The sequence below is a fragment of the Octodon degus genome, unplaced genomic scaffold (genome assembly GCF_000260255.1).
Source record: "Octodon degus isolate 3935 unplaced genomic scaffold, OctDeg1.0 scaffold00070, whole genome shotgun sequence".
In the NCBI taxonomy this organism is placed as follows: domain Eukaryota; kingdom Metazoa; phylum Chordata; class Mammalia; order Rodentia; family Octodontidae; genus Octodon; species Octodon degus.
In genome coordinates this window covers 3,987,410-4,011,786 of record NW_004524646.1, presented here as the reverse complement: position 1 = coordinate 4,011,786, position 24,377 = coordinate 3,987,410, and the positions used below count along the sequence as shown (strand labels likewise).

The 24,377-nt window shown below is 45.4% G+C and overlaps 1 protein-coding gene across 4 annotated transcripts in view; it reads left to right on the top strand.

The window, feature by feature from the left end:
• Fbln5 (fibulin 5) overlaps nucleotides 1-24,377 on the top strand; it is an 81,046-nt gene that overhangs the window by 5,598 nt on the left and 51,071 nt on the right. For 2 of the 4 annotated variants that reach the window (XM_023719681.1, XM_023719680.1), the window contains exons 3-4: nucleotides 470-518; nucleotides 2,517-2,771. In XM_023719681.1, coding sequence (XP_023575449.1) covers nucleotides 470-518; nucleotides 2,517-2,771 — 304 coding nt within the window. Of the gene's footprint in view, nucleotides 1-466; nucleotides 519-2,516; nucleotides 2,772-24,377 lie in introns of all 4 variants that reach the window. The other 2 variants (XM_004635142.2, XM_023719679.1) reach the window with 1 other exon arrangement.

Below are 24,377 nucleotides of genomic sequence, written 5' to 3'. Positions count from 1 at the left end.
TTAGAAAACCAACTTCATCTGTACGTCCAGGATTGAGCTTCTGGGAGGGGATTTCATAGGTACCAAGTATTTCATTGGGTACTAAGCAGCAGAGGATAGATAGGACCTAAAGAAAGAGTCTTTGCCCTTAAAACTTGCCCTCTCCATCTCCGGAGAAGGGAGGCAGGTGAGGTACATTGCGCATATCTGATGTCATCCTTGTTGCTCGTTCTACCGAGAGCATCAAGAGGTCCAGCTGCTGCCTGCTCGAAGTGGGGCTTGGGAGGCAGGAGGGCAGGGAGTTTAAAACAGCAGCACTAAGTAAGCGATAGTGATTGCAAGAAACTTTAAGAAGAACAAATAGGATCATGATACAGGTGTTAGCATTATGGGTGCCTCCAGCTTTCTGCAACATAGCGGCGATACTTTTAGAGTAATGAATTAAGTGCAATGATCTTGCATGTCTCTTTTCTCTCCTCCCCTGCAGCAGCAGTGCACTAATGGTTTTGACCTGGATCGCCAGACAGGACAGTGTTTAGGTATGAGCCGTGCAGGTCCCTTTCTGGGGTAGCACGTTTGATGGCAGCCCCCCTCACAGGGCTGCTTCTTCTTCCTCTGTCCTGAGAGCCATCACATCTCCTGCTTTGAGTCTCTTCCTTTTCTTTCATAGCATCCCTCTGACCATTTCTGACCATTTCTTTTCCTTTCAAAGACTCTCGTGATTCCATGGAGTCTACCTAGACAATCCAGGATGAGCGCCCCACCTCAGTGCCAGGGACTAGTAACCAGGTTAGCACGGCTGCTTCAATTCCCTTCAGTAGGTGACAAAACATCTTGGCATGCTCCAAGGATGAGGAAGAGCCACTGGGTGGGTAGAATTTCTGCTTAGCACACCCTCTAGTGGGGGAAGACTTAGACACAGCGAGCCCTGGCAAAGGGTGGTGGAATAAAGTTATTGCCAAATGGAGGTAAAAGTAAAAAAAAAAAAAAAAGACAGAAAAGGACAGTGACACTTTGTGTCCAGGATCAATAAAGAGGGATAGAAGTCACGTGTGATTTGGACATTGACGGATGAGTAGGATCCTGAGAAATGGCATTCAGCTGGAAAGAACAACATAAGCAAGGGTGGGAAGGACCCTGAGAGCACAGAATAGTGTGTTGCTGAGCAAGCGCAGGGTACAGGAGAAGAATAAGGTAGGCCCATATTGCTGCCTTGCCCCACGCTAGGGACGTATTTGGCATTTTAATTATAGGTATTTGATTTAGACCAAGTCATTTGTCTTCCCTGAGCTCATGTCAACTAAGACACAGAGCAGGGAGAGATGGTTTCTCAGGATAAAACCCTGCCAGGGGAGTGTGAGCCTACATTCAGATTTAAAGGACAGCACTTTGAGTGGAGGAGGTGCCCAGGCCCAGAGAGAAAGGAGAAATGAGCTCCTTTTGTGGCTCATCAGTTTTAACTCCAGAAAAGGCTAGAGCACGCTGAACCTCAGCCTTCCTCTTTCCCGAGGTGGGAGCGGGCATGAATTTCTCAGGTGGGGTGAGAGGGTGGATAAGCTGTCAGGATCCAGGCCTCCTCCAACAGCCTCTGGTCCACACGACCGGCGCACAGAGCCAGGCCTGCTGCTCACTGGAGCCAGACTTCCGGCCTCCCTCTGCCTCGTTAGCAAGGCCACTTCTCCCTTTGTAGGTACAGAGAGCAGAGCACAGCCTGGCTATACGTAGGCCCAGGGTGCTGCCCCAGGGTGAGCAAAGCTAAGGCCTTGAAGCTGCTTAGAGTCCCAACACGCTGGGAGGCTGAGAAAAGAGGATCCCTGGCTTAAGCCCAGCCTGGGCAATTTAACGGCATAGTGTTTCAAGTTTTAAAAATTAAAAAGGCCTGGAAAGTGGCTTAGTGGTAAGGCCCTGGGTTCAATCCCTAGTACCAGGAATAAAGTCCCTGCTTCCTTAGCAAATTACTAACTCTGCCACACACTGGCTTACCTGATGCGAAAGTACCTTTCTCTCCTTTGTACTTATTTTTTGGAATAGAAATGCTAATAATTCTTAGGCCCTTCCCTGTGTTTTTAGAGTGTAGTATGTACAAGTAAGATTACTGGCCATGTTTTTACATCCACAGCTAAGCACTCTATCTTAATAGCTATATATTTATTTTTACTGTTTCCTCCTATTTGTGCTAATTAGTACATTCCTCATTGGCTATAGTCTTGTAAGATTTTTAAAAATGCATGTGCTTGGCTTTCCAATATGGGTTCATATAGAGAAATGGATGAAACAAATGATAACACAGGGTTTTGTGGATGTGGTCAATATCAAGATGGTGGTATTTGCGTGGCTGGTGTTTTGGTGACAAAGGTCACTTGGATTCGGTTCAACCAATGTTTGGGAGCACCTGCCGTGAGCCAGCACTGGCTGGAGCAGAGGCTGCTCAGGGTGTGCGAGTCCCCCATGCCACTCTTGGTACCGAGCTCTGCTTATCTGACGTGTGTTCAGTGTGCCCATGGGCACTGACGCTCAGCTTTCTGTGGCCTCTGCAGATGTCGATGAGTGCCGGACCATCCCCGAGGCCTGCCGAGGAGACATGATGTGTGTCAACCAAAACGGCGGGTATCTGTGCATCCCACGGACAAACCCTGTTAACCGAGGGCCCTACTCGAATCCGTATTCGAACCCCTACTCAGGCCCATACCCAGCAGCTGCTCCACCAGTATCAGCTGCATACTACCCCACAATTTCAAGGCCTCTTGTCTGCCGCTTTGGATACCAGATGGATGAGGGCAACCAGTGTGTGGGTGAGTAGCCCTGTATCCTCCCTCCCTATCGTGCTGGTGAAGCCGCTGTCTGAATCCACACTTCTACTCCACAGGTGTTGGCTCCATGCAGTACTCCCCTGGGACAGTGGCCTCCTTTCTACACACTACTTTCATCTTGCAGCCCGAGTCTCTGGTCCTTTCCCACCTCAGGAGAAAAGTTTGCTGCTTCCTTTCCACTTCTCCGGAAAATGACTTTTCTCTTTCTTTTCCTGCTTTCTACTTCCATATCATCTCTCTATTTACCTACCTAACTCATATTTTCTCAGCTAAATAACAAATGCATCTATCTGGTCAAAGTTGGTGAATGAGTCCCAGAGAGATCTAGAAAGGTTCAAAGCTCTGTCTGCTGACAGGGAGAGAAACTTGTAGTCCCGTGGGAGCCATGAGAGTCTGTAACAGCAACCGTTCTGGAAATAAGTGGGTTCCTTGCACAAGATCCAACATTCTTTTGGCCACTAGGAGCCTCATGGATGTGGCCTCTAAGAAGTGGGCACCATATGCTGTGAGTCCCAGAGAAACTGGTGCACCCAGTGCCCTGGGGAGCTTTCCATTGTGTTGGCCAGTGTGGCCTGGGGAGTGTTGCCTGGGATCCTTCTTCTCCTTTTGGCTCTGGTCAAATTAGAACCTTTGATCTGCCTACAGTCCGGGGGGAAGGCTCTCAACTTTTTGGATCTTGCAACCATCTGCCAAATTTTTTCTAGCCTCCCTGACATCCCTACTTGATACATATTTATAACTGGCAAACATATCCTGTTATATGGTTTGAATAATATAAACCATTCATAATAGATTGTTTAAAAGGATGTGACAAACATAAATATAAACCGAAGTTCTAATATTTTCTTCCTACACTTTGGTAGTGTGGGAGAACACTGGTTCTCTTAGTGGAATTTTTGTTGGCTTGAGAACTCCAAAACATCAGATATAACCAACAATCACAAAGATCGTTGATGATGACTTCTAGATGTTCATGAGCCTAAGTGTGCATCCCTATTTGAGTACATTTAAATGATATGTAAACAAGTATCCTTCAGACTTCTGGGAAAATTGGATATACTTGAACTCAAAGATGATGGGTGCATTCTTCTTTTTTAATATATTTAGTACAGGGTCTACAGAATCTCACTACATAGATCGGCTTCATAGTGATTCTCCTGTTTTCAGCCTCCCAAGTGCTGGGATCCTCCCACCATGCCTTGTCTCAGTCACTGTCTCAGCGTGTCCCAGTGGCGGGGCCAGCACAGCATGCTGGTGATTGAACCCCGGTCCCTGAGCCTGCCTAAGCAGATGCTTTAGTCTGCCGAGCTGTCTGGCTGGCCCATTTTCTTACTAGTTTCAAAGGACATGGTTGTGTGTGCACGCATGTGAGGAAGACAGGACAGACAGGCAGAGACAGAGACAGAGGCACAGACTGAATATGATGAGGAGCAGTGATGTGTACCTTGAAGGGTGATGTGTACTTGGAAAAAGAGCATGAGGCCCAATCAAGCCGTGTACTCCCGCAGCTTTGGTGGCAAACCTAGTACCATAGTTCTTTATGATGTACAACACAGTAGTCCATTGGAATCACAAGGGCTTTTTAACAATCTTCAACTTCGGTCTCTTCATTCTATGAAAAGGGCAATGTGGACTCTAACTAGTTAGGCAGTTGCACCAGTTGGCAGTGAGTCCAGCTGTTTCTAACAGCTGGTTACATTGTCCTGACTTAATGACGCAACCTCTTCCATTTGAAAGAAAATTGTGATAGCAAAAGAAAATGCAGAGATAAACAGAGGAAGAGCAATGCTGTACTTTCAGGGAATGTCAAGTGGGGACCACCAAATCAGAGTCATCAGTCCTCCACGTCCACATGAGAAGCTGAGGAGAGGAGTGTGACACAGAATGGAGGTGCTCCCGTTTCAGGAAGAAGTCTTGGCTAGCCGTGGTGTAGCGCTTCTGGCTGCTATCCCGGGCCATCCCACCAAAACATAGTAAGCAGTGGCACTGCCTTGGAGCTCCCCGGAGCACACTTCTCTTCCACATACCTACAGGAGTCCAGGCCTTGACCCTGAGGACATGGCTGGGAAAACTAGTCATTCCCTGGTCCCTTGACATCATACCACTTGAGACTCTGAACCTGTCACATGGGAAGTGCAGAGCCTTCATAATGGCTGTTTTGTACGAAGAATACAATTTAGGCACCCTGCAAGGACTGGCACCAGGCCCATCTATTTCCAAAATGTTCAGCATTATGCATTCTTGAGTATGGGTTCCTTCTGATTTCCCTTCTCTCCACCCCGTGGCTTCCTGACTTTCAGAGTCCTTTCAAATCTACCCACCAGGGTCCTGTCACCATCACAGGAGGTGGCGTCAGGGTCTGAGAGCTAGAGAAGGAGTGGGAAGGGAAGGGACGCTCTTGCTACCCAATGCCTTCTGGGCACTAGAGCTGGACAAGGAGGCTGCAGTGACTGCAGAGGAGCCAGAAAGTGAGACAGAATGGGTGGGAAAAGACAGGAAGCTGAACCTAGAGCTACTTTCTTTCTACCCCAAGAAAGAGAAGGTGATGTTTCCCAGAGTATAGCTCTGAGGTGAGAAGCAGCAATTGAGCAGTGTGTAAGCTGAGGAGAGCTGAAAGATACTTCTAAAGCTTCGCTTATTGGAGGAAGAAATTGTCTCCAAAGGGGCCTTCTCCTTTTCAACAAAAGAAAAAATAAAAAGTCACAAATAATAATTTGGTAGAATTAATACTAAACTTACACATAGTGTTTCTGTGCCAAAAACTGTGCGGAATAAATGCCATTAGCCCCCCACCCATACCCCGCAACCCTACCCGGGAGGACGATTGTTACTGCTCTGGTACCCATGTGGAAATGAAAGCACAAAGGAGTTAAAACCTGTGCAAGGTCACAAGAGAATGAGAGGCCAGTCCAGGACTTGAAACACTTAGGCTCTGGGTGAGGAAACTGAGGCTCAGAGGTAAATGTTTATTCACAGATTCTCAGGGACTTGGTGCTAAAGCCAGTGTTACCAGAAGGTTGTCACTTCCTAGGGAAAATTTTTCTTCTGTAAAATTTTGAGCAAGGCAAAACAGAGAGGATATACTGCACATTTACCTATTTATTGCCCAAGTGATTGGCATAGTTCCAATCTTATTCTTCTTTATCATCTATCTAGCACGCTAATTAATAGCAAACCCTTTCATCCTTAAATCTGAAAGTTAAAGATTCTTTACCAGAAACCAATAAAAGTCAATAAGATTCTTTTTTCATTATTACATATCCAACTGTTATCCAGATTTCCCTGATTGTCTCATAAATGCCTTTTTCCCTCAGTTTATTTGAAGCGTATCTGCATAGATCTATCATTTGTCTTGGTGGCCAAGTCTTAACTTGTCACTCCAACTGCCTTATGTCCCTCACTACCCCTTCATGGAGGATGCGGAGTTGCTTGTCTGGAGAATTTCTCCTATTTGAGATTTTGCTGATGGCATAGTGGTCATGGTGTACAACCTACTCATCCGTCTCCTTTATGGTTCTGTACACTGGTAATAAGCCTAGACACTTGATCCCATTCAGATTTAATTTTGAGGGAAAAATGCTTCATAGTTGCATCCTTGGTCTCCTGCCCTCTCCATTTCCACAATGAGTGAGAGTCTGCTTTGGGAAAGGAAAACGTCCCCCTTTCACTGCAGCTTATGTGCTGTGCCCAAATCAGATTGTGCTCTGTACCTGTGAGCTGGGCAGAGCTCTCAGTTCCCAGGACCTTGGAGTTTGCTTTTGCAGTTCTCCATTTTAGGTTCGACTCAGGAGGTAACTAGACCTCATTCCCTCTGAAACAACACTGGATGTAAAGTTTGTGTCCTCAATCACCTAGATGTAAAACAGGAATATTTGGAACACTTTGACAGACAGGGGGAACTGAGACCCAAGAATCACAGCCCATGAGCCAACAATGTTTTGTGTCATTAAGAAGACTGGCAGCTTGGCTTGAGACTGCTCAGCTGCACAAGAGTGATGGCAGTCAGGCCTGGGTGGAATGTGTCACCTGGAGCCTTGACAGTTGGGAGATCTGGATAGGGACCCAGACAGACACTATTCACTGACAAAGACGGCAGGGCTGCTGGAGGGGAATGTCACCAAGCAAGACACACACACAAAGTCAAACATGCACAAAGAGTCCAAAGATGGTCCCGTAGCCACCGTGAGAAGGATAGCATGGGGTTAGCAGTGTTGATGCTCAAAGTGTATTGTGGTGGGGGGTACAGCTAAAATGCCCACACTCAGAGACCTTCCCTTCCCACATGCTGCCTCTGAAAGCAAGATCCCTGGATGCAGCTGCCACTTGTCCCTGAATGCTGCTCCACTTTGGAGCTTAATGTGTCATCTCTCTGGGTAGACATGCAAGTTCCAGGCTTTGTGAACCAACTTGGTGCAAGAGCCAACTTAGCGATTCTACCAGGTACTGAGGCTCATGAAATGTTTTGCAGCTCACCCCATTAGGAGCTGCAGAAATTCTTCTGGCCATTTGTGGAATTAGGAGCAGTACCTTTCTTCTCATGTTGGGCCAGGGATTTCTCTTGGTGATCAGGCACCTACCAGGCAGAAAGCAACACACACACACGTCCTTTTGGATGGAGTCAGCCTGAGGCTTTTTTAGAGATATTTTTCATGAAAATTGGTGACTATCGAACCAGTCGATGCTCATATAGCCCCTTGGAGGCTCCAGGCTCCTGCCTAGGCACAAAGCAGGGGCCATGGGGCTCCCTTCAGAATTTATGTTCAAGGAAGGGACATTAGCTACAAGGCAGGCAGCTGAAACACAAGGCAGCCTCTCAGATGGTCCACAAAGAAGGTGGAGATAGGAAGACGTCTATGTTGAAAGGAGATGCAACTTAGAAATCAGGTAGGCCCTCATTTTTACCTTGCTGTTGCTTCTTCCTACCTGTAAGATCTGGGGCTCTGTTTCTTCATGTGTGAAATGGGTGTACTAATGCCTGCCTCATAGATAATAATGGAAAACCCCATGCTGGGTGTCTACGCAAAATACTCCCCAGTGAATGTTGACTGGGTAGATTTGTGGAGCAGGCTGTTGGATAATAACCGGTAGAAGAGCTCGCAGAACCCAAAAATGTGCTGAAAAACCTTCATCCTTCAAAATGACCTAAAAATGCACTGGGTACAAACAAAATTACCAGCCTTTGAAGTCTTGAGGAGACTTTACTTATAATTTTCACTGAAATGCCAGCAAAGTTTGAGTTTATTTAAGTTGTGAAACAACACCACCACGGGAAGCGAGCCCGATGTGGCATTTGTTCCAAGCGGGTAAGACAAGGCCAAGAGCATGTAGAAACCTCAGCCCCAGTGCGGCAGCTCTGTGGTTAGCAAGATGAGGGAGGCATGGGTGGCCTTCACTTTATTTCTTTAGTTTTCATATAGACTTCAAGTTTTGGCTGTAATCTGAAACCCAGCCCTTAGGCTGACCCAGAGGAAAATGTGTGAAGCTGAGGGATTGGGTCTTTTTCCCTGCCAAGGGCTTTGGGACCAAACAGGCCTGGGGAGGCAAAGAAACCTAAGGACTCTGAAGGTGGCTTTGCCCACCTATCATTGGACTGGTCCCAACAAGCTCGTTTGTGGGCAGGCAGCCCCCTCCCTGGCATCTACATCTTGCTTCAGTCTTTCGCTGTCATGGACTGGAATAGGAAGCGAGTGGTTTGCTGTCCTTAGACCTGTTTTTCCATCTGTGAATATGGACGATGGTACCAACTATTTTGAGAATTAAATGGCATAATGTATGTAAATTGTGCAACCTAAGGCTGGCTTATGCTCAAGGCTTAATAAGTTAACTGTGGTTATTATGTCACTTCAAATCTTGTCATCCTACTTTGATATATCTCCTCTTATCACCCCTCCTCTAGTCTCTAGACTGTTCTTTGGTTACTGTTCATTCTTTCACTTGAGAATTAGATTTAACAACACACATCTTTAGAGGGTTTAGGGTTGAATTCTCCGCATTTGAGCAGTGGGAGTTGGGATAGCTCGTGCTTCCAAGGAGACTTCAGCGGAGAATGACTCCAAGAAGTCATGTCATTCAGTGGGAAATGCAGATTCCTACTTCAGAGGTCTAGGGGGTCTGAGGTCCCCCCAGTAGCAATGTTGCCATCCTGTGGGTCCAAGGCCCTCACCCATCTGTTCTCAGAGGGAACTGTATTTAAAGAAAGATAGGGGCTGGGGAGATAGCTCAGTGGTCTAAGTTCCTGCCTGGCATGCGCAAGGACCTGGGTTTTATCACCAGTACTGCATGCCCTGCTGGCCCAGGACCCCAGGTATGCTGTGCAGGCCACCAAAACTGGGCATGGTGGCACATGCCTGTAATCCAAGCTCTGGGGAGGCTGAGACAGGAGGGTCCCTGTGAGTTGGAGCTGCATAGCAAAACCCTATACCAAATAAATAAATTTTATTTTATTTTATTTTATTTTTTCAGAACTGAGGACTGAACTTAGGCCCTTGTGCTTGCCAGGGAAGCACTTATTCCACTGAGCCATCTCCCCAGCCTCCAAATAAATAAATTTTTAAAAAATAAAGAGAGAAACTATATTTTTTACATGTAATTCCTATATTGTTTGAATTTGTAAGGGTACATTATTTTCATTTAAAAACAAAACACCAAGAGGAATTTTAAAGCCTAATTTGGGGGAGCACGCTGGAGAGGTAAAGGGAACAGGAAAGATCTCAGTAAGGACTGGGAGTTGGGCCCGGATTTGCCATTTATTGGCTGTGTGGCATTAAGAAAGTTATTTGAACTTTCTGACCTAAGTGTTGCCATCTATAGAAGAGGGATAGAGAGAGGGGATGGTATTGTATTGGGGGATCTCATCCAGGGCTGTAGTTATAAAGCAGGGGGCCTATCCACCACTCCCCCAACAGCTTCTCATTGAAATTTAGCATCCCTCCCTATTATGTAGGCAACACAACTCCTGACTGGCGGCAGGACCTGTGACACATGAATGAGAACCCTTCACATTTACTATGGCTGCTATGGCAACTAGTTTGAATTACTCTGAAACATCACTCATGCTTGTCCCTACTTCAGAGTTGCAGAAGATATCAGATCTAATGCATCATCTTGTTATTTCGTGTGCTGGTAAAGATGTATACAGCACATTTATTTTAAAAAATATTTTGATAATTTCCTGTCAGTATGGTTGGTTCCTTGGTAATCTAACAACTTTCATTTCTATGTATTAGAAGGATTGTTCTGGAAGGAGCTTCGCCCATAAGCGTCACACATCTGTGGGACAGGTTTATGGTGCAGAAAAGTGTCGCCACCAGATGATTTCTCACACCCCTTCCAGCTCCTGAACGTTGTGCTACCCTAAATCTTCCCAAGCTTTAGGGAACAGAATGCCTGTGTCCAGACGGTCTGGATTTCCTCTTCACTCCTCACCTGGACTGCTCAGGCCATGTGGCTCTTCTCCACATGTGTTTCAAGCAGTGCGCATGCTCAGTGACATCTTCCACTGGGCGGATGCCAATTCTCTATTTATGAGAAAGTCCTTCCCACCCCAGCTGCAGCTGGCTTTGCTCATCAGAGCTGGTCCGTGGTGAGGTCCAGTACTCCGCCTGGGCTCATGTATTGGGTGGGGACCTTCAAATGGAAAGTTCGTGGCCCTCTGTCACGTCCCTGGTGCCTAGCATGGCAATTTTCTCAATGACCTACAAGTTTTTCTTGGCTCTTATCTTATGTCCCTTAGTCTGGTCATGTTTCTTTTAATTGTGTTCCACACTGGAATTAGTTGTGTGAGAAAAAGAAATAGTGTTGCAAAAGGAGAGATCAAATGTGGACTTTTAACACCAGTACTTTCAGCTCTGCCTCTGATGCTTCTCAGAATGTTAGGTGCTTTACCAGGTCTGTGGAAGATACCTGGTGGGGGACAGGAGGTGGCTGTCTCCTGCCAAATAGCAAATAATCTCATTCTGGGTCAAATTCAAGAAGATCCTTGAGCCTTATGTATTCTAAACCAATGGGAAGGACATGCTATGATTTCTCTCTCTGTCTCTGTCTCTGTCTCTATCTCTGTCTCTCTCTCTCTCTTTCTCCCCCCTCCCTCCCTCTCTCTGTCCCTGTCTGTCTCTCTCTCCTTCCCTCCCTCCCTTTCTCTTCCCCTTTCTTATCTCTGCCTCTCTGTCTCTGTGTCTTTCTGGATCTAGTTCTGTCTGTCTCTGTCTCTGTGTCTTTGTGTCTCTGTGTCTCTGTATCTCTGTTTCTCTCTCAGTCTCTCTCTCTCTCTCTCTCTCTCTCTCTCTCTCTCTCTCTCTCTCTCTCTGTCTTTTTATGCTCATCCCAGGCTGATTTCAAATTTCTAGACCCAAAAGATCCTCTTAATCAGGCTCATGAGTACCTGGGGACACAGATATATGCCACCATCACTGGTTTAGGACAGTATTTCTAAATGTACTGAACTGGAGCATGTGATTGTAACCTGTCTTTTGTTTTTAACTCTCATCTTAGATTTCTCTTCAAACATCCTTTTTCTGTAGTAGATTGAATATAGCATTGGTGAAATCTAGAAGCAGATTGCTTATGTGAATCAGCAGCTAACGTCCATGTTTTCCCTGGCGCTCACCCACATGGTAGACTGGGTGTGAGGCACCTGTGAGTCCTCCTTGCACCCCAGCAGGGGTGCAATAAACAGTGATTTGGGATCTCTTTGTACTGTCGGGAATGAAGTAAGGAACTAAAAATATCATGTGAGTGAAAACCATTTGTTTCAGGTAGAATGTGCATGAAGATAATAAATTAGCAGTCATGTCTGATGCTGCAAGCAACAACTTCACCTGACAGATCCACATCGTAACTCCCACCATTAGGAAAAGAGTCTTTCTTTCTCAAAGGTCCTAGAGTGAGTGTTTTATTCCACCAGGGAACACTGGGAGACAGCCCAATGTCGTGAACAGAGTATGGGGTTTATTTATTTGTCTGTTTGTTTATGTAGGGGTTTTTTGAGGCAAGGTCTCGTTGTGTTGTTCAGGCTGGCCTCAACCTTATGGCAGTCTGCCTGCCCCAGCCTCCCTAGTGCTGGGATTCCAGGCCTGCACCACCACACCTGGTGGAGTGTGGGCTTTCAGACTCACCTGCACTTGTGCTTCAATCCCATCCCTGCACATTGTCTGGGTTATAGCTTCAAACCCTTTGAGCATTTAACTGTAAGACAGGGTACAGTACTTACCTTGTAGGCTGCTTTGATGTTTAGTGAAGGATGCACTGCATATCTGAGGGTCTGGTCTGCACCCCTTAAGCAATGTTACTCTCTCTCCCACCCATCTGTTCCTGAAGCTTGCAGCTCTTCATATTGTAACAACAGCAACTCCACCTTGCATCTTAGCAATGTCTGCCCAGTCACAGGTCAGACACGTGGTAGGCACGTGTTGGCTCCTTATTCTCGATGGGGAGATTTGGGAGGGAGCACTGAGGTGGAAGGGAAGGAGCTGGATCATGCGCTGATAGAGTCCTGTGTTACTGAGCTGCAGGGTTAAGGCCTGAAAACGCATTGTTAGGTGATTTTGTCGTTGTGAGAATATCACAGTGCAAGATGATGTTGGCATCACCAGGCGATGTGATCTTATGGGACCATGTGCTGTCTATTATTGAAGAAATGTCATCAAGAAGGGCATGATGGGATTTCTCCGTCTATCTCTGCTTAGACCTCACTGGGGCCAGAGACAGATTTTGAGGTTTGGTGGGGGGCCTCTGGGAGTCAAAAAAGAACATTTTTCTCCTCTCCTTTGGGCTGTCAACCTCTCTGGACCCATGGGGTGCATGGGCCACATGTGCCCAGGCCCACAGGACATGGCTGAGGGGTGCTGGTTTGGTGGGCCAGTCCCTCATCAGACACCTTCTCCTGGAAGTCAGCCCCAGCCTTGAACATGGAGGCAGAAAGGCCTGGGCTTTAGGCAGCACAGGGGTTTGTGGGCAGGTGCCCACTTGCTCGCACCCTTTCTACTCGGTAGGTGGGTGGGGATGGGTATAGGAACCTTTAGGAGAAAGGGGTGGTCTGCCTGGTGGGGGAGTCTTGGAATGCAGGCATGGCATTAGCATGAGCTGTTCATCCTCATGGCAGAGTGAGCACTCAATGGGTAACTATTAAGAGGAAGAAAGGAAGGAAGGAGAGATGGAGGAAAGGAAGAAAAGAAGGAAGGAAGGAAGGAAGGAAGGAAGGAAGGAAGGAAGGAAGGAAGGAAGGAAGGAAAAGGAAGGGAAAAAGGGAAGGATGGAGAGAGGAAAGAAGGAGAAAAGAAAGGAAGGACAAAAGGAGAGAATGTGGGTGCAGGCAAGTGGTGGGGACTTCACTCCTTTCCTCTGTGGCTCTCTCACCCTGAACTTGAAGTGCACCCCATGGACCTCTCACACTGTGCTGCATGCTGAGAGGGCACCATGACAGCCAAGACAGTCACTATATCCAGCCCACACTGGGCCTAGTGCCAAACACTACTGATGTGAAGTGAGTGTTGAACAGAATTAAGTGTACAGCTTGGTTCAAGGGCTGATGGGAAACGATGCCAGGGATGAACCTTCAGGTCCAGCAAACTCCCAGAGACCCACCTCCACTGTCTTGTCCCTAAGGGCATACCCTGTGGGGCTCTGTGCCCTCCACATCTTGGAGCAAAAGCTTTGTTTTCCTGTCTGGATGAGACTGGCCCCAGGTGTCCACCACCAACCAGGGCAGCTCTGCACACACCTCCAGAAGGAGCCAGTCATTGGATCGCATGCCACTGGTGCCCCCAGGGTTCCAAGAGCTAATGTGAAGCTGCTGTTTGTCTTGGACACAGAGGAGCATGTTTGGGGAAGGGTCTTGGGCTATCTCCCTAGGGGCTGGCAGAGAAAGGACATTCACAGGATTCCTTCCCTCCAGAGAGCCTCAGACAGCAGACAAGATGTCAAGGACTGACCTCCCACTTCCCTCCAGCTTGTCCAAACCAGGCTAGAGGGGAGATGGGGACAACCAGGCTGGGCCCTGCCTCAGGCAGCCAGAGTGCACAGACTTCAGGGACAGCTGCCGCCCTGGGGCAGAGGAAGCAGTAATGCTTGGGGGCTAGGTCAGTGCCGTCTAACTCTCCCTCAGGCTAAAGCATTTGCAGAATCCCAGCCACAGTTGATTTATGGCTCCACATATTTCACAGGTCTTTACACATCCCCCAGGAATTGGTGAGGTCAGACAGCACAGACTCTGCATCCGGAATCAGCATGAAATTGGCATCCCCCACAGTTCCCATAGGAGGGGGCTAATAATCAGAGAGAGGCTGATATGAAACAAGGCAAAGACACAACAATCCCAGCCTCTGTTTCATTTCTGTTGAGAACAAAGACAAATCCTTTGTTTTCTGTGTCTGAGCTGAATGAGAGGTGGCCATCCTCTAGGGCTGCTATGACCAGGAGCATTATGGGACAGATCTCCAAGGGTGACCAGCAAGCTCAGAGCAAGCTTAGGAGTGGCCAAAGCATTCTGGACTCACCTTCGAGTGCATGCTCCCTAGCTGTAGTAAAAAGACGTTCGTAATTCTTTAACCTCTCTGCCCAGCAGGAACTTTCTGCTTTGCTCTCTATTGTATTTCTATACTGGATAAGTGTTCATGAATTAGAGAAAAAAGCTACACAAAGCTCACCTTTCCGTGCAGAAAGAGCAATTAATTGTATCTCAGATGCAACTGCCCATATAAACTGACTTATTGTCATTGGTGGAATGCATCTGTTCTTTACTATTTATCCATCAAGGTGTACATTTTGATGCAAAGGGTTCATCAGACATCTTCACTGCTCAGTGGAGTTCGTGATCTGCTGTCAACTCAGGTGAGCTGCTAGAAATTGTGGAACTCAGTGCATAAGTAACGAACGGTAGTTCAATGACATGGGACTCCAGAAAAAGTAGGTATGAAGTGCTCAACTGGCCCGGGCTAGAGTGGTCACAGACATTTTCCAGAAGGACACGTGTTTCCCATCTGTGTGTCTGTTTGATTTAACAGATATCCACTGAGCATTTCTCTGTGACAGGCTCTGCCAAGTACTAAGAATGAATAAGACACGGACCCTGCCCTAGGGATCTCCCAGCTGAGCAGATGTGAGGTGGGTGGAGAGGGCTATGTGCACAGAACTAATGGGAATCTTTCCCGGAGCTGGAGGGTGAGGGGGGACCAATGAGAGCAGTGTGCCAGGTGCTCTAGCAGCACTCAGGACACTCCTATAGCTGAGGGCATTCTGCCCTGGGGATGGGCATGCTAGCCTTTAAGTAAGTCTTTGCAGGACTAAGTAGGATTTTCGTGGTGGAGACAGAGGAAGAGCATTCTGGGTGGGAAATAGCATAAGCAAAGGAAGGGAAGCAAGAAAGTTCATGGCATGTTGAGTAATAGTGATGAGGTCCCACTCTGCCTGTAAGCCCATTGGTCACCTGCCCACTACGCCTGCATCTTGGACACCAGTTGGGTGTAGGCAGGCACGGACTGAGTGGTGAGACTCAGTAGGTTGGTTGGGATTAGGCTGTGGGGTCCCTGAGTGCTGTGCAACTGGCTTGGGCTTTATTCTGAAAGCACTGGCTTTTGATGGGGAATGTGTTGAGGTTTATATCTGTTTTGAAGGAGATTTCTGATGTGCAGTCTCAGCTGATGGGAATCTTGATCTAATCTCTAATCATAGTACTGCAGCGAGCTCACAGGGGAGGGGTGCTCTGATTCCTTCTCCTTCTGAAACTCCATATTTCCATCCATACAAGAGAAGCTAGGCCACAGGCACTAAGCCTTCCTCCATCCCTGAGTACTCTGTATATGCAGGCTTTTATGACAGCCTGGGGAAGACTGGCTTCTGGAGATGGGTAGCTTTTGGAGACAGGATTTTTTACTTGGCTTACTGATTTTACATTTCACCTTAGCTCTAGGGGCTGATAGAACACCATGTAACTATATCACCTCTGTGTCCTCAGGGTCCTGCTTCAAGCCCTCTTTCAACCATGAATACGGGTCCTGCTTCAAGCCCTCTTTCAACCATGAATACGAGTATACACTTTGCCAGGTCCCTCTGGGAAAGGGGCACCAGGGGCTGGAGCCATATGTGTCTCTGATTTTGCAACAGTAAGTGGTCTGGTTGTGAGCAAACTCTGGAACTGCCTGTGTGATACCTGGGTTGGGTTAGCAGGCAGCAGAGTAAAACACCACTTTGTGTGAAGCTGAGTCCTCTTAGATCAACCAGTATGGCAGAAACATAAAAGTTCTACAGTCAGAGGTGTTTTTAGAAAACACCCCACCTCAGACCTCCTACATAGATTCTTTCGCCAGGACTATCTCTACCTTTTGCTTTAACTTTTTCATTCTTGAGCCTTTTTGTGAGGTTGTTACCAATCATATATTCCTTGAACAATTTTCATAAAATCACAGGCAATGGATTGGATTCTGTGGGGTCAAGGAGGCCCCAGCCCCAAGGAATCTGGCCAAACCTGGATCTCCAAGTCTCCCACATCTCTGTGTGCTGCTTCAACCTTGAATTATACCCCACCCCTCACTCACCAGCACGGGGGGAATGTGGGTGCAGCCTCTCTCCTCTCCCTCAGGAAAAATGGCAGGTAATTGAAGGACAGATGACTGGGGCCATGGGGTGGTTGAGGATGCCAGGATGTGACCATAGAGCAGGATTTTTCCTGTGACCAGTAGACTGGTACCAAGAGAAGAAACCTCGATCTTGGGCTTGGCAGCATATGTTCTCAGATGGGATGGATTTTTTTTTTTTTTTTTTTTGGCCGGGAAACTGGCTCAGGATGCCTTCAGGGCAGGTCTGGTAAGACATGAGGCTCTTGGGATCAAACTGCAACATCATGAGCCTGACCGCTTTGTTTAAGCAGTCACTTAAACAACTGAGCTAGTGGGAAGCCCCCACCCCCCAGCATATGTTCTCAGAAACAAACCAACCCTACAAGCCAGTACAAGCCCCTGCTTCAATGTCTCGGGAACTCTCTTGGTAAGTGAATTAGGGTTTTAGGACTGGCTTGCACAGAGCACTTCTCATAATTCTCTAAGTGGTACTTGGAGAGCCATGTGGTATCTGAGGCCACCCAATCTGGGGTTCCAGAAGAAGAAAGTTGAGACTTTGCCAGACTGCACTGAGGTTTTAACCATCAAATTTTATTTTTGCTGACAAAAGAGAAGTGAAGATGAACCTGAGGTATTTAGAGAAATCTGGAAGATGTTGCTGTGGCCAGGGGAAGGTGGGGGACAGGTTTGGGCCTTCCTGGTCCCCTCTCATCCTTCCACTAAGAGCAAGGTTCCTTTGAGGGACTTTGGGAATCCCAGCACAGGGGGCTTAGGAGGAGGGTTGCCAGCTCTTACAAAGAACATCATCTGGCTGCCATGCACTAAATTTCTTGAGAGTGACTGATTCTACCCTGAGGACTCTTCATAAAGAAGGGAAATGTATAGTTCAATTGAGAAATCCAGAGATCAAGGATTTGATGTAAGTTGCCCAAGATCTATTTACCAGGCCATTTGCAGAGCTGAGATAAAGTCCAGATGCTTAACCAGTGACGTTGTATTCTGGAGAGAGTTTGGACTCAGCAGCTGAAGGACCTTGGTTAAGTCATTTCTAGGCTGTGAGCTGAGGATGACCTGTAAGGAGGATTTCGATCCTGTCTTGATTGCTTCCTCTTGCTGCTGAAACCAAAATACCTAACAGCCAAAGTCAAACAGAGAAGTGGTTATTTAGCCCCCAGCTTGTAGAGGTTTCAATACGCAATGAGCTGACTCCAGGGCAGGATAGCATGATGCATAGACATCACAGAGGACAAAAAGCTCGTGGCAGGCAGAAGGTAGCAAAGCAAGCAAGGGGCAAGACCAGCCTCTCTCCACCCCTTATGCTGTATTCAGGTTACTAGGATTAGGGCGGTGGCAAACTGATCAGCGGACTCACTTAGTAATCACCCACTCTTAATCCTAGAATTGCACCATGAATCAATCACACACTCTAGATTCAACTACCTCTGAAAAAGCTCCGCCTCTGACTGCATGAGGCTGCAGGGGGATCTAGACACAAGCCATAACAGATCCCCATTCTTTGAGAAGTATTTGGGACACTAGTGACCAACACAGACTCACAAATTAACAGCCTTGGGACAGGGTCTCTGATTCTGTTGTCCTGTGTTAACTTTCCTGTTTTAAGCAGTTTTTTGTTTTTTTGTGGTTTTTTTAGAATAATGTAAGCCCAGGTACAAAAGATATATATTCTTCTTTAGATATTTTTTTTTTCTGCTGTAGAACTCCAGAGTCATGACATCTATCCTGGAAGAGGCAGCAAGGGGATTTTTAAATTTTAATTTGCTAATACAAGTACATAGTGCATAATGTTTACTTTCCTGTGGAGAGTTGGTACATGTACACAATACATCTTAATTTGTTTTTTCCACTGCCTTTCCCTATCCCACCTTCCCCATCTCTTGATTGCCTTCTTTTTTCTTTTCTCTTTTTCTTCAATACATGTTTGCAGCACATAATGTTTACAATTCCTTTGTGGATTTGGCACATGTACATCACACATCTCAATTCCATGTCTTAAAGTGGGCTCAGAATGTAGGCTTCAGGGTCTTTACCTGGAGTCTAGTTTCATAAAATTCTACTCAACCCATTACATGGATATGTTGAGCTCAATCCTCTCCACAAGCTTTCATCTATTTTGTCTATATTTGAGCTTGTTAAATAGTTCCAAATTGAGTAAATTTGGCTGCTATCTTTATCTCCTACCAAAGATACAATAGGTAGACCGGGAGGCCCAGGTACTTCTGCAGCCAGACAATCCACAATAGGTTAATAAGATAGAAAGTCATTAGGACAACAGGAGATAGTGAGACTTGGCCCTGCCTCTTTGAGGAGGAAGACTTGCCGGGATCACATTCCAGGGCAGCCTACTGACCGCATAGAAGAGGATGTGGTGTTCCAAAACAAGCCCCAAGAGCCACATGCACACTAATAGGGTCTCGTCAACAAGAACCCCGAGAGCAGACAGGGAGAAGGAGGCTAGGGCCATCCAACCTCCTCTGTAATCCTGGGACACAGCCTACAGCGTGGGAGGTGCTCAGGGCGATGGAAGCCTGCAGTGTTCTTGTTTGCTACGACTGCCAGACTGGGTGGCTTCAAGGACAGAAATTTATTGTTTTCAGTTCTGCAGGCTTCAAGTCCAAGATTGAGGGATTGGCAGGGTTAGTTCTTTTGGGAGCTGCAAAGGAAAGATCTATTGCTGGCCTCTCTCCTCACCTTGTGCCAGCTGTCTTCTCCCTGTGTCTTCTCTTCATCGTCCCTCTGCACGTCTGTCCTCACATTTCCTCTTCTTAGAAGGGTCATATTGGACTAAAACCCACTGTCATGGCCCTATGTTAACTAGTTACCTCTTTGAGGAGGTATCTTTAAACACAGTCACATTATGAGATCCTGGGGGTCATAACTTCAATATGTAAATTTTGGAGGCACAAGATTCTCCTTGTATCACAGAACACAGGCCTTTTCCTCCAGCAGGTATTCTTCTCAGCTCAGAAGGGCCACAGTAAACAGCATTCTTTTTCCTTATCCTTAGTGGCCCAGCCCATATGTGATTCTTGTAGGAGGTCTTCTTAGATCTTTCCTGTCCCCATCTCAAGTCCATTGTAACCTTCCCAGACACTGGGTATCCAAAATGCTTTCCTGGTACCTCTCCTGGGGCATTTATCACCACGTCTTCTTAGACTTAGAAATGTGTCTGTGTTCTCTACTCACCAAAGCCTCCCCTCTTGGTTATCTTTGTGTCTTTCTCCTGTCCCTCATTTCTTCTATCACACAGAGAGTGGTCTGTAATCTTTCCTGGCTTATTAAAGGACCTGGTGTCCAAGAAAGTTGAGTAATAAGTGCTGGGTAAACAGGAAGATGAGGCAGTTAGAAATCAACAACAGCAACAAGGCTTTCCTTGGATTCTTTGCACTCATCAACAGAGCTGAGCTACTGAATTTATAAGGAAAAGAAACTCTTTCCATCCTTTCACCCTCTTTGACCGTAGCGGGTCAGCAGAAAAATCTGCACACTGGGTGTTCAACATTCTTAAATCCCCAGAGTTCAAACAGAATGACTCTTTGGGCCAGTTTTGAAGAAATTCTTCAATCACTTCTTAAATAATGGAATTCTGTTGGCCAGTGCTATGACTATTCCCCCCAACCCAGAGACCTTCTGCCTCCCCCTACTTACCACCACCCCACCCTCTCACCCTCCTTCCTGGCTGAATGTCCAGGTCTGCTGGAGAGAAGTGGAAGCAATCTCAGCAGAGCTTGGGTTCCTTCCCATGAATCCAGAGCCATGCACTCCAGAAAGCCTGACACTGCAGAAATAGCTGGCCTTTGGAAGGCTAACTTTGAAAAAATGCTCATAGCTTAAAAACACTTTGTTCCAGAATGGTGTGCAGAATATAGAGTTTGTGCTGTCACTTAGGGCAGATCCCTCATCTTTGGTAACAATGAGAATGTTAATGCCTCTATCTCCTCACTTGTTGCCTCCAGCTTTACTTTAGATCTGAGATTCTATACTGGCACATGATAGGATTCCAAGGATTGACCCCTTCAGTTCTGTAGGTGATTGGCAGGAGCTTCAGATACCTGTGTCTTTGGGCCAATTACCTCTGCTCATGCCAGCGTTCTTAAAAGATATCTGTCATGTTCTGTGTGAGCTCAACGTGACCATGGTTAACAAGGACAACTTCAGACTGTGGCATTCTGCAGAGATTTCTAGGAACACAGAGTAGGTTTCTCCATATAGACTTCTAAAATAAAACACATTCATTAGTTACCATGAGTGTTTTGGCTTTTGACGAAGTGAAAGCCTTAGACGTCTGATTCAATAAAGCAGTGGGCAAGTTTGATTCAGTTTGATGCATTGGTGATCAGGACTATTTGTTTACAAGGGACAGAAATCTTGCTCAAAGTGGGTTAAGCAAAGTAGCAAAGGAACAAAAAAATCGCAGGCATAACTTGTTCTTTTCCATAATTAAAAAGTCCAGGAGTAGAGCTAGCTCCAACAAGGCAGGATCCAGAGGCTTAAGCACTGCTATTCAGTCTTGAGTTTTCTCCTTCCCTATCTTCAGTACAGAGGCCTCTTCCTCTTCAGATGAAGCTATTTCAGGCATGGTTTCTAGAAGCTCAGGGTTTTATGTGACCACTTTAGCAACTCAGTGAAACTGTCTCAATCCCAGAGTACTTGAAAGAGGACGTGGTCAGGCTCCCGTAGCCATGTTCATTCCTGAGCTCATCCCTGTGATCAACAAACTAAGGGGCTTTGGTTTAATAACCCTGCATCACAAATCCACCTATGCAGGCAGTAGCAGAACTAAAGTAACTGGAGTTTATGGGCTGCAAGCGCCAGGAAGTGGTTCCTCAAAATAGGTTGGGTTGCTCTTACCAAATGAGGGACGTTAGGATGCCACATGAGCATGAGAAACAAACGAAACAGGAGTACCGGAAGTTTGTTCTGGGCCACCAGGGCTGGGAAGATAACAAAGGATGTGTTTACTAGCTGATTCAGCCACACACACACTTCTGTGACACCAGGGACTGATGTCCAGTAAAAAAAAAAAAAAAGGAAGGGACACAGAGCCACCACCTGTGCTACTCACCTCTCCTTGGGTAGGCAGGTACCTGCTGCCTACTAATTGTCAAAGACCACAAACTCACCCTTTCATTAAAAATCACCCAGAAGATGACCATATGAATCTCTTCATAGAAACATAAAACTGTTACCAAGCTTGGAATCAAGGAAAAAATACCTAGTATCTGGCTTAACTTCTTCTGTGCTGCTGTCTTTGTCTTTCTCCTGCCCTTAGGGAGAAACATTTTAAAAATAAAAAAGAAAATACCGGTAGAATATTACCACATGGAAAGGTCATCGTCTCCGTTCCTGCACATCAACACACCTGCCTGTAACTGACCCCATTTTTCTCAATGAGGTGGTGGCCCTGGCTGTGTGAATTTGTTGGCTCCACTCACAGTACAGAGCTGTTGGTCCTTCTTTGTCTCCAGGCCCTTTTGTTATAGCAAATTTTGAGACTGGCCTTTTCTTTAAAGTATGTGACATTATTTAGTATCCATTAAGCCAAATGCATAGCTGTATGTAGCCATAAATTTCCTAAGAAAAACTTTATTAGGATAACTTGTGCCCTCAAGGGAAAAAGCCCTGCTGGTCATGTACAAAGTATAAGCTAGTGTCTAAGAACCTTTGAACTGGATGGTTGCCCAGGAGTATAACCCTGGCTGTGATTGAGAAAGAAAATCTTAAACAATGGAATAATGCTTTTCTGAAAAAGGAGACGAATCATGCTGAGTGCTCAGTACTGAGGCACCCCAAAATACACTAAAGTTTTTCCTACAAATGCTGAAGGTAGAAGCAACCACTGAAAGATCTCAGAGACAGGGACAGTATATGTGGGCCTGACCTCAGCTCTGCCCCTCAGCAGCTTTGTGATCGTGAACCCCGATTTCCTTTTTTGTAAAGTGAAAATGATACTTTCTACTCTGCTTGCCTCACAGAGTTAATAGTAATGTGGTACAGTCTTCAGCACCCAGAAAAAACATGCAGAAATAAATATTCCAGAACATTTTTAAAAAATTGCCCCATTATATTTATTGGAGTATGATGTAGCTGTTTCATCTCTCTCAGTAAATCTGGTAAACCATTAAAGGATTTTCACAATATTCGAAACATACACAAATTGGATATAACTCACACAGATGGAAAAAGGTCTATTAACAGCATGCATGAGGAGCCGGCCCCTGACCTTAGTACTTGTGCTGGTGAAGCAGCGCACAGTTCACATTTGCAGCCTCTGCCCCTCCCAAGGTCTTCTGAGGCTTGAGTATTTCTTTTAACATCGTATTCCTAAGATTCCCATCTATGGTGTTGAATGTGGCTATAGTTTAGTTTTGTCTTTGTATACTTTTCCACTGGGAGACTAGACTCTACCACAGTTTATTGATTCATTCCTTTGTCAGAAGAGATTGGGTTGTTTTTAGTGTAGTCGTTTTTTTTTTTTTTTTAACTGTGTCAGAGAACGAATGATGCTTCAATATTCTGGGTGCCATACTGGTGGGCAGTATGATACAGTGATGTCAGCTTTACAAAATAATGCTTTCCTGTTTACCAAAAGAGTTGTACCAGTTTACACTGCAATCAGCAATACATGCAGATTTATTTAGACCCACAATTTTACCAGCACTTGGCATTGACAAACTTCTTAATTTCTCCCAGTCTAATGGCTGTAAAATGTTTCCCTGGCCTGTGTTCTTAGTAGTGCTTCCCAGCTTACAAATGAAGTTAATTATCTTTAATAAAATTATTGGTAATTTGTTTTCCCCTTCATGAAATTGTCTTTTGTCTATTTTTCTTTTGAGCTTTCTTTCATTTATATAGTTGTGCTTTGAATGAATTCTTTATATTTTTAGATTTTGTTCCTTTTAAAGTGACATAGATTATCACTATCTTCTCCCAACTCGTCGCATCTTTCTAGTGTCTTTATGGCAGTTTTGAGCAATGGTTGTTCTCAATTTTGACACAGTTGAGTTTGTAAACATTTCTTTTTTATAGTTAGTGTCTTTGGGTTAGGCTGTTTGGGAAATTTTTTCCTGCTCTTAGATTATGAATATATTTTCTATTTTGGTCTTTTACAAATGTGAAGACTTTGGCTCACTGTACAAATTGAAGCCATTTGGAGTTTGTGTATATGGTGAGACAACAGACTGGGTTTCACCTCCTTTCCTAAGGTTATCTCCAGTCCCCCCAACACCTTTGTTGACTAGCCTCGCCTTTCCCCGTGGCTCTGTGATGCCTCTATCTTGCCTACCAATGTCCAGAGAGGTTTTCAATCTTTCTGGGTTGTTTTTTATCTTTTGCATTGTCCATAAGTGTACCAGTCTCATTCAGTGTTAATTTTTATAGCTTTATCATTCATCTTATCAACTGATAAAACATGTTTTTTCTGTCTTCTTTAGAAGTGTCATGATTCTTGAGCTAAGTACCTTGAAAACCCTCTTGAGATTTTGGTTGTAATTGCACTGAGTTTCTAGCTTTAGGAAGTTTGGAGAGAGCTGACATTTTTATTTTATTGATCCTTTGTATCCTTGAACACTAACCCTCTTTTAAAGGCCTTATTTAATATCTTTCAATCAGATATTAGCGTTTTTATCCAAACAATTCTTACACATCTGTGTCTAGATTCATTGCTAAAAATCTTGTATTTTTGTTGCCCCATTAATTGCATCTTTTAAAAAGTCCACTATCCTTTGTTGTTAATTTGTTAAAATATAATTTAGTTTTGAATATATCCACAAGGCTTATAAAATTATCTTATTATTTTAAAAATTCTCTTATTTTCTATACTTCGTAGAGTCTTTTGGATTATTCTGATAGTCACTTTGCCTATGAATAATGAGTTTTGTCCCTTTTACTTTTATTAACATGTATTAATTGAACAAACAAGTTGATTTTGACATGAGATTTCTGTACATGTACAGATTGTATACTGATCATGTTCACCCTCCCGGCTACCCTCTCTAATCCTCTTCTTTTCTAATTCTTA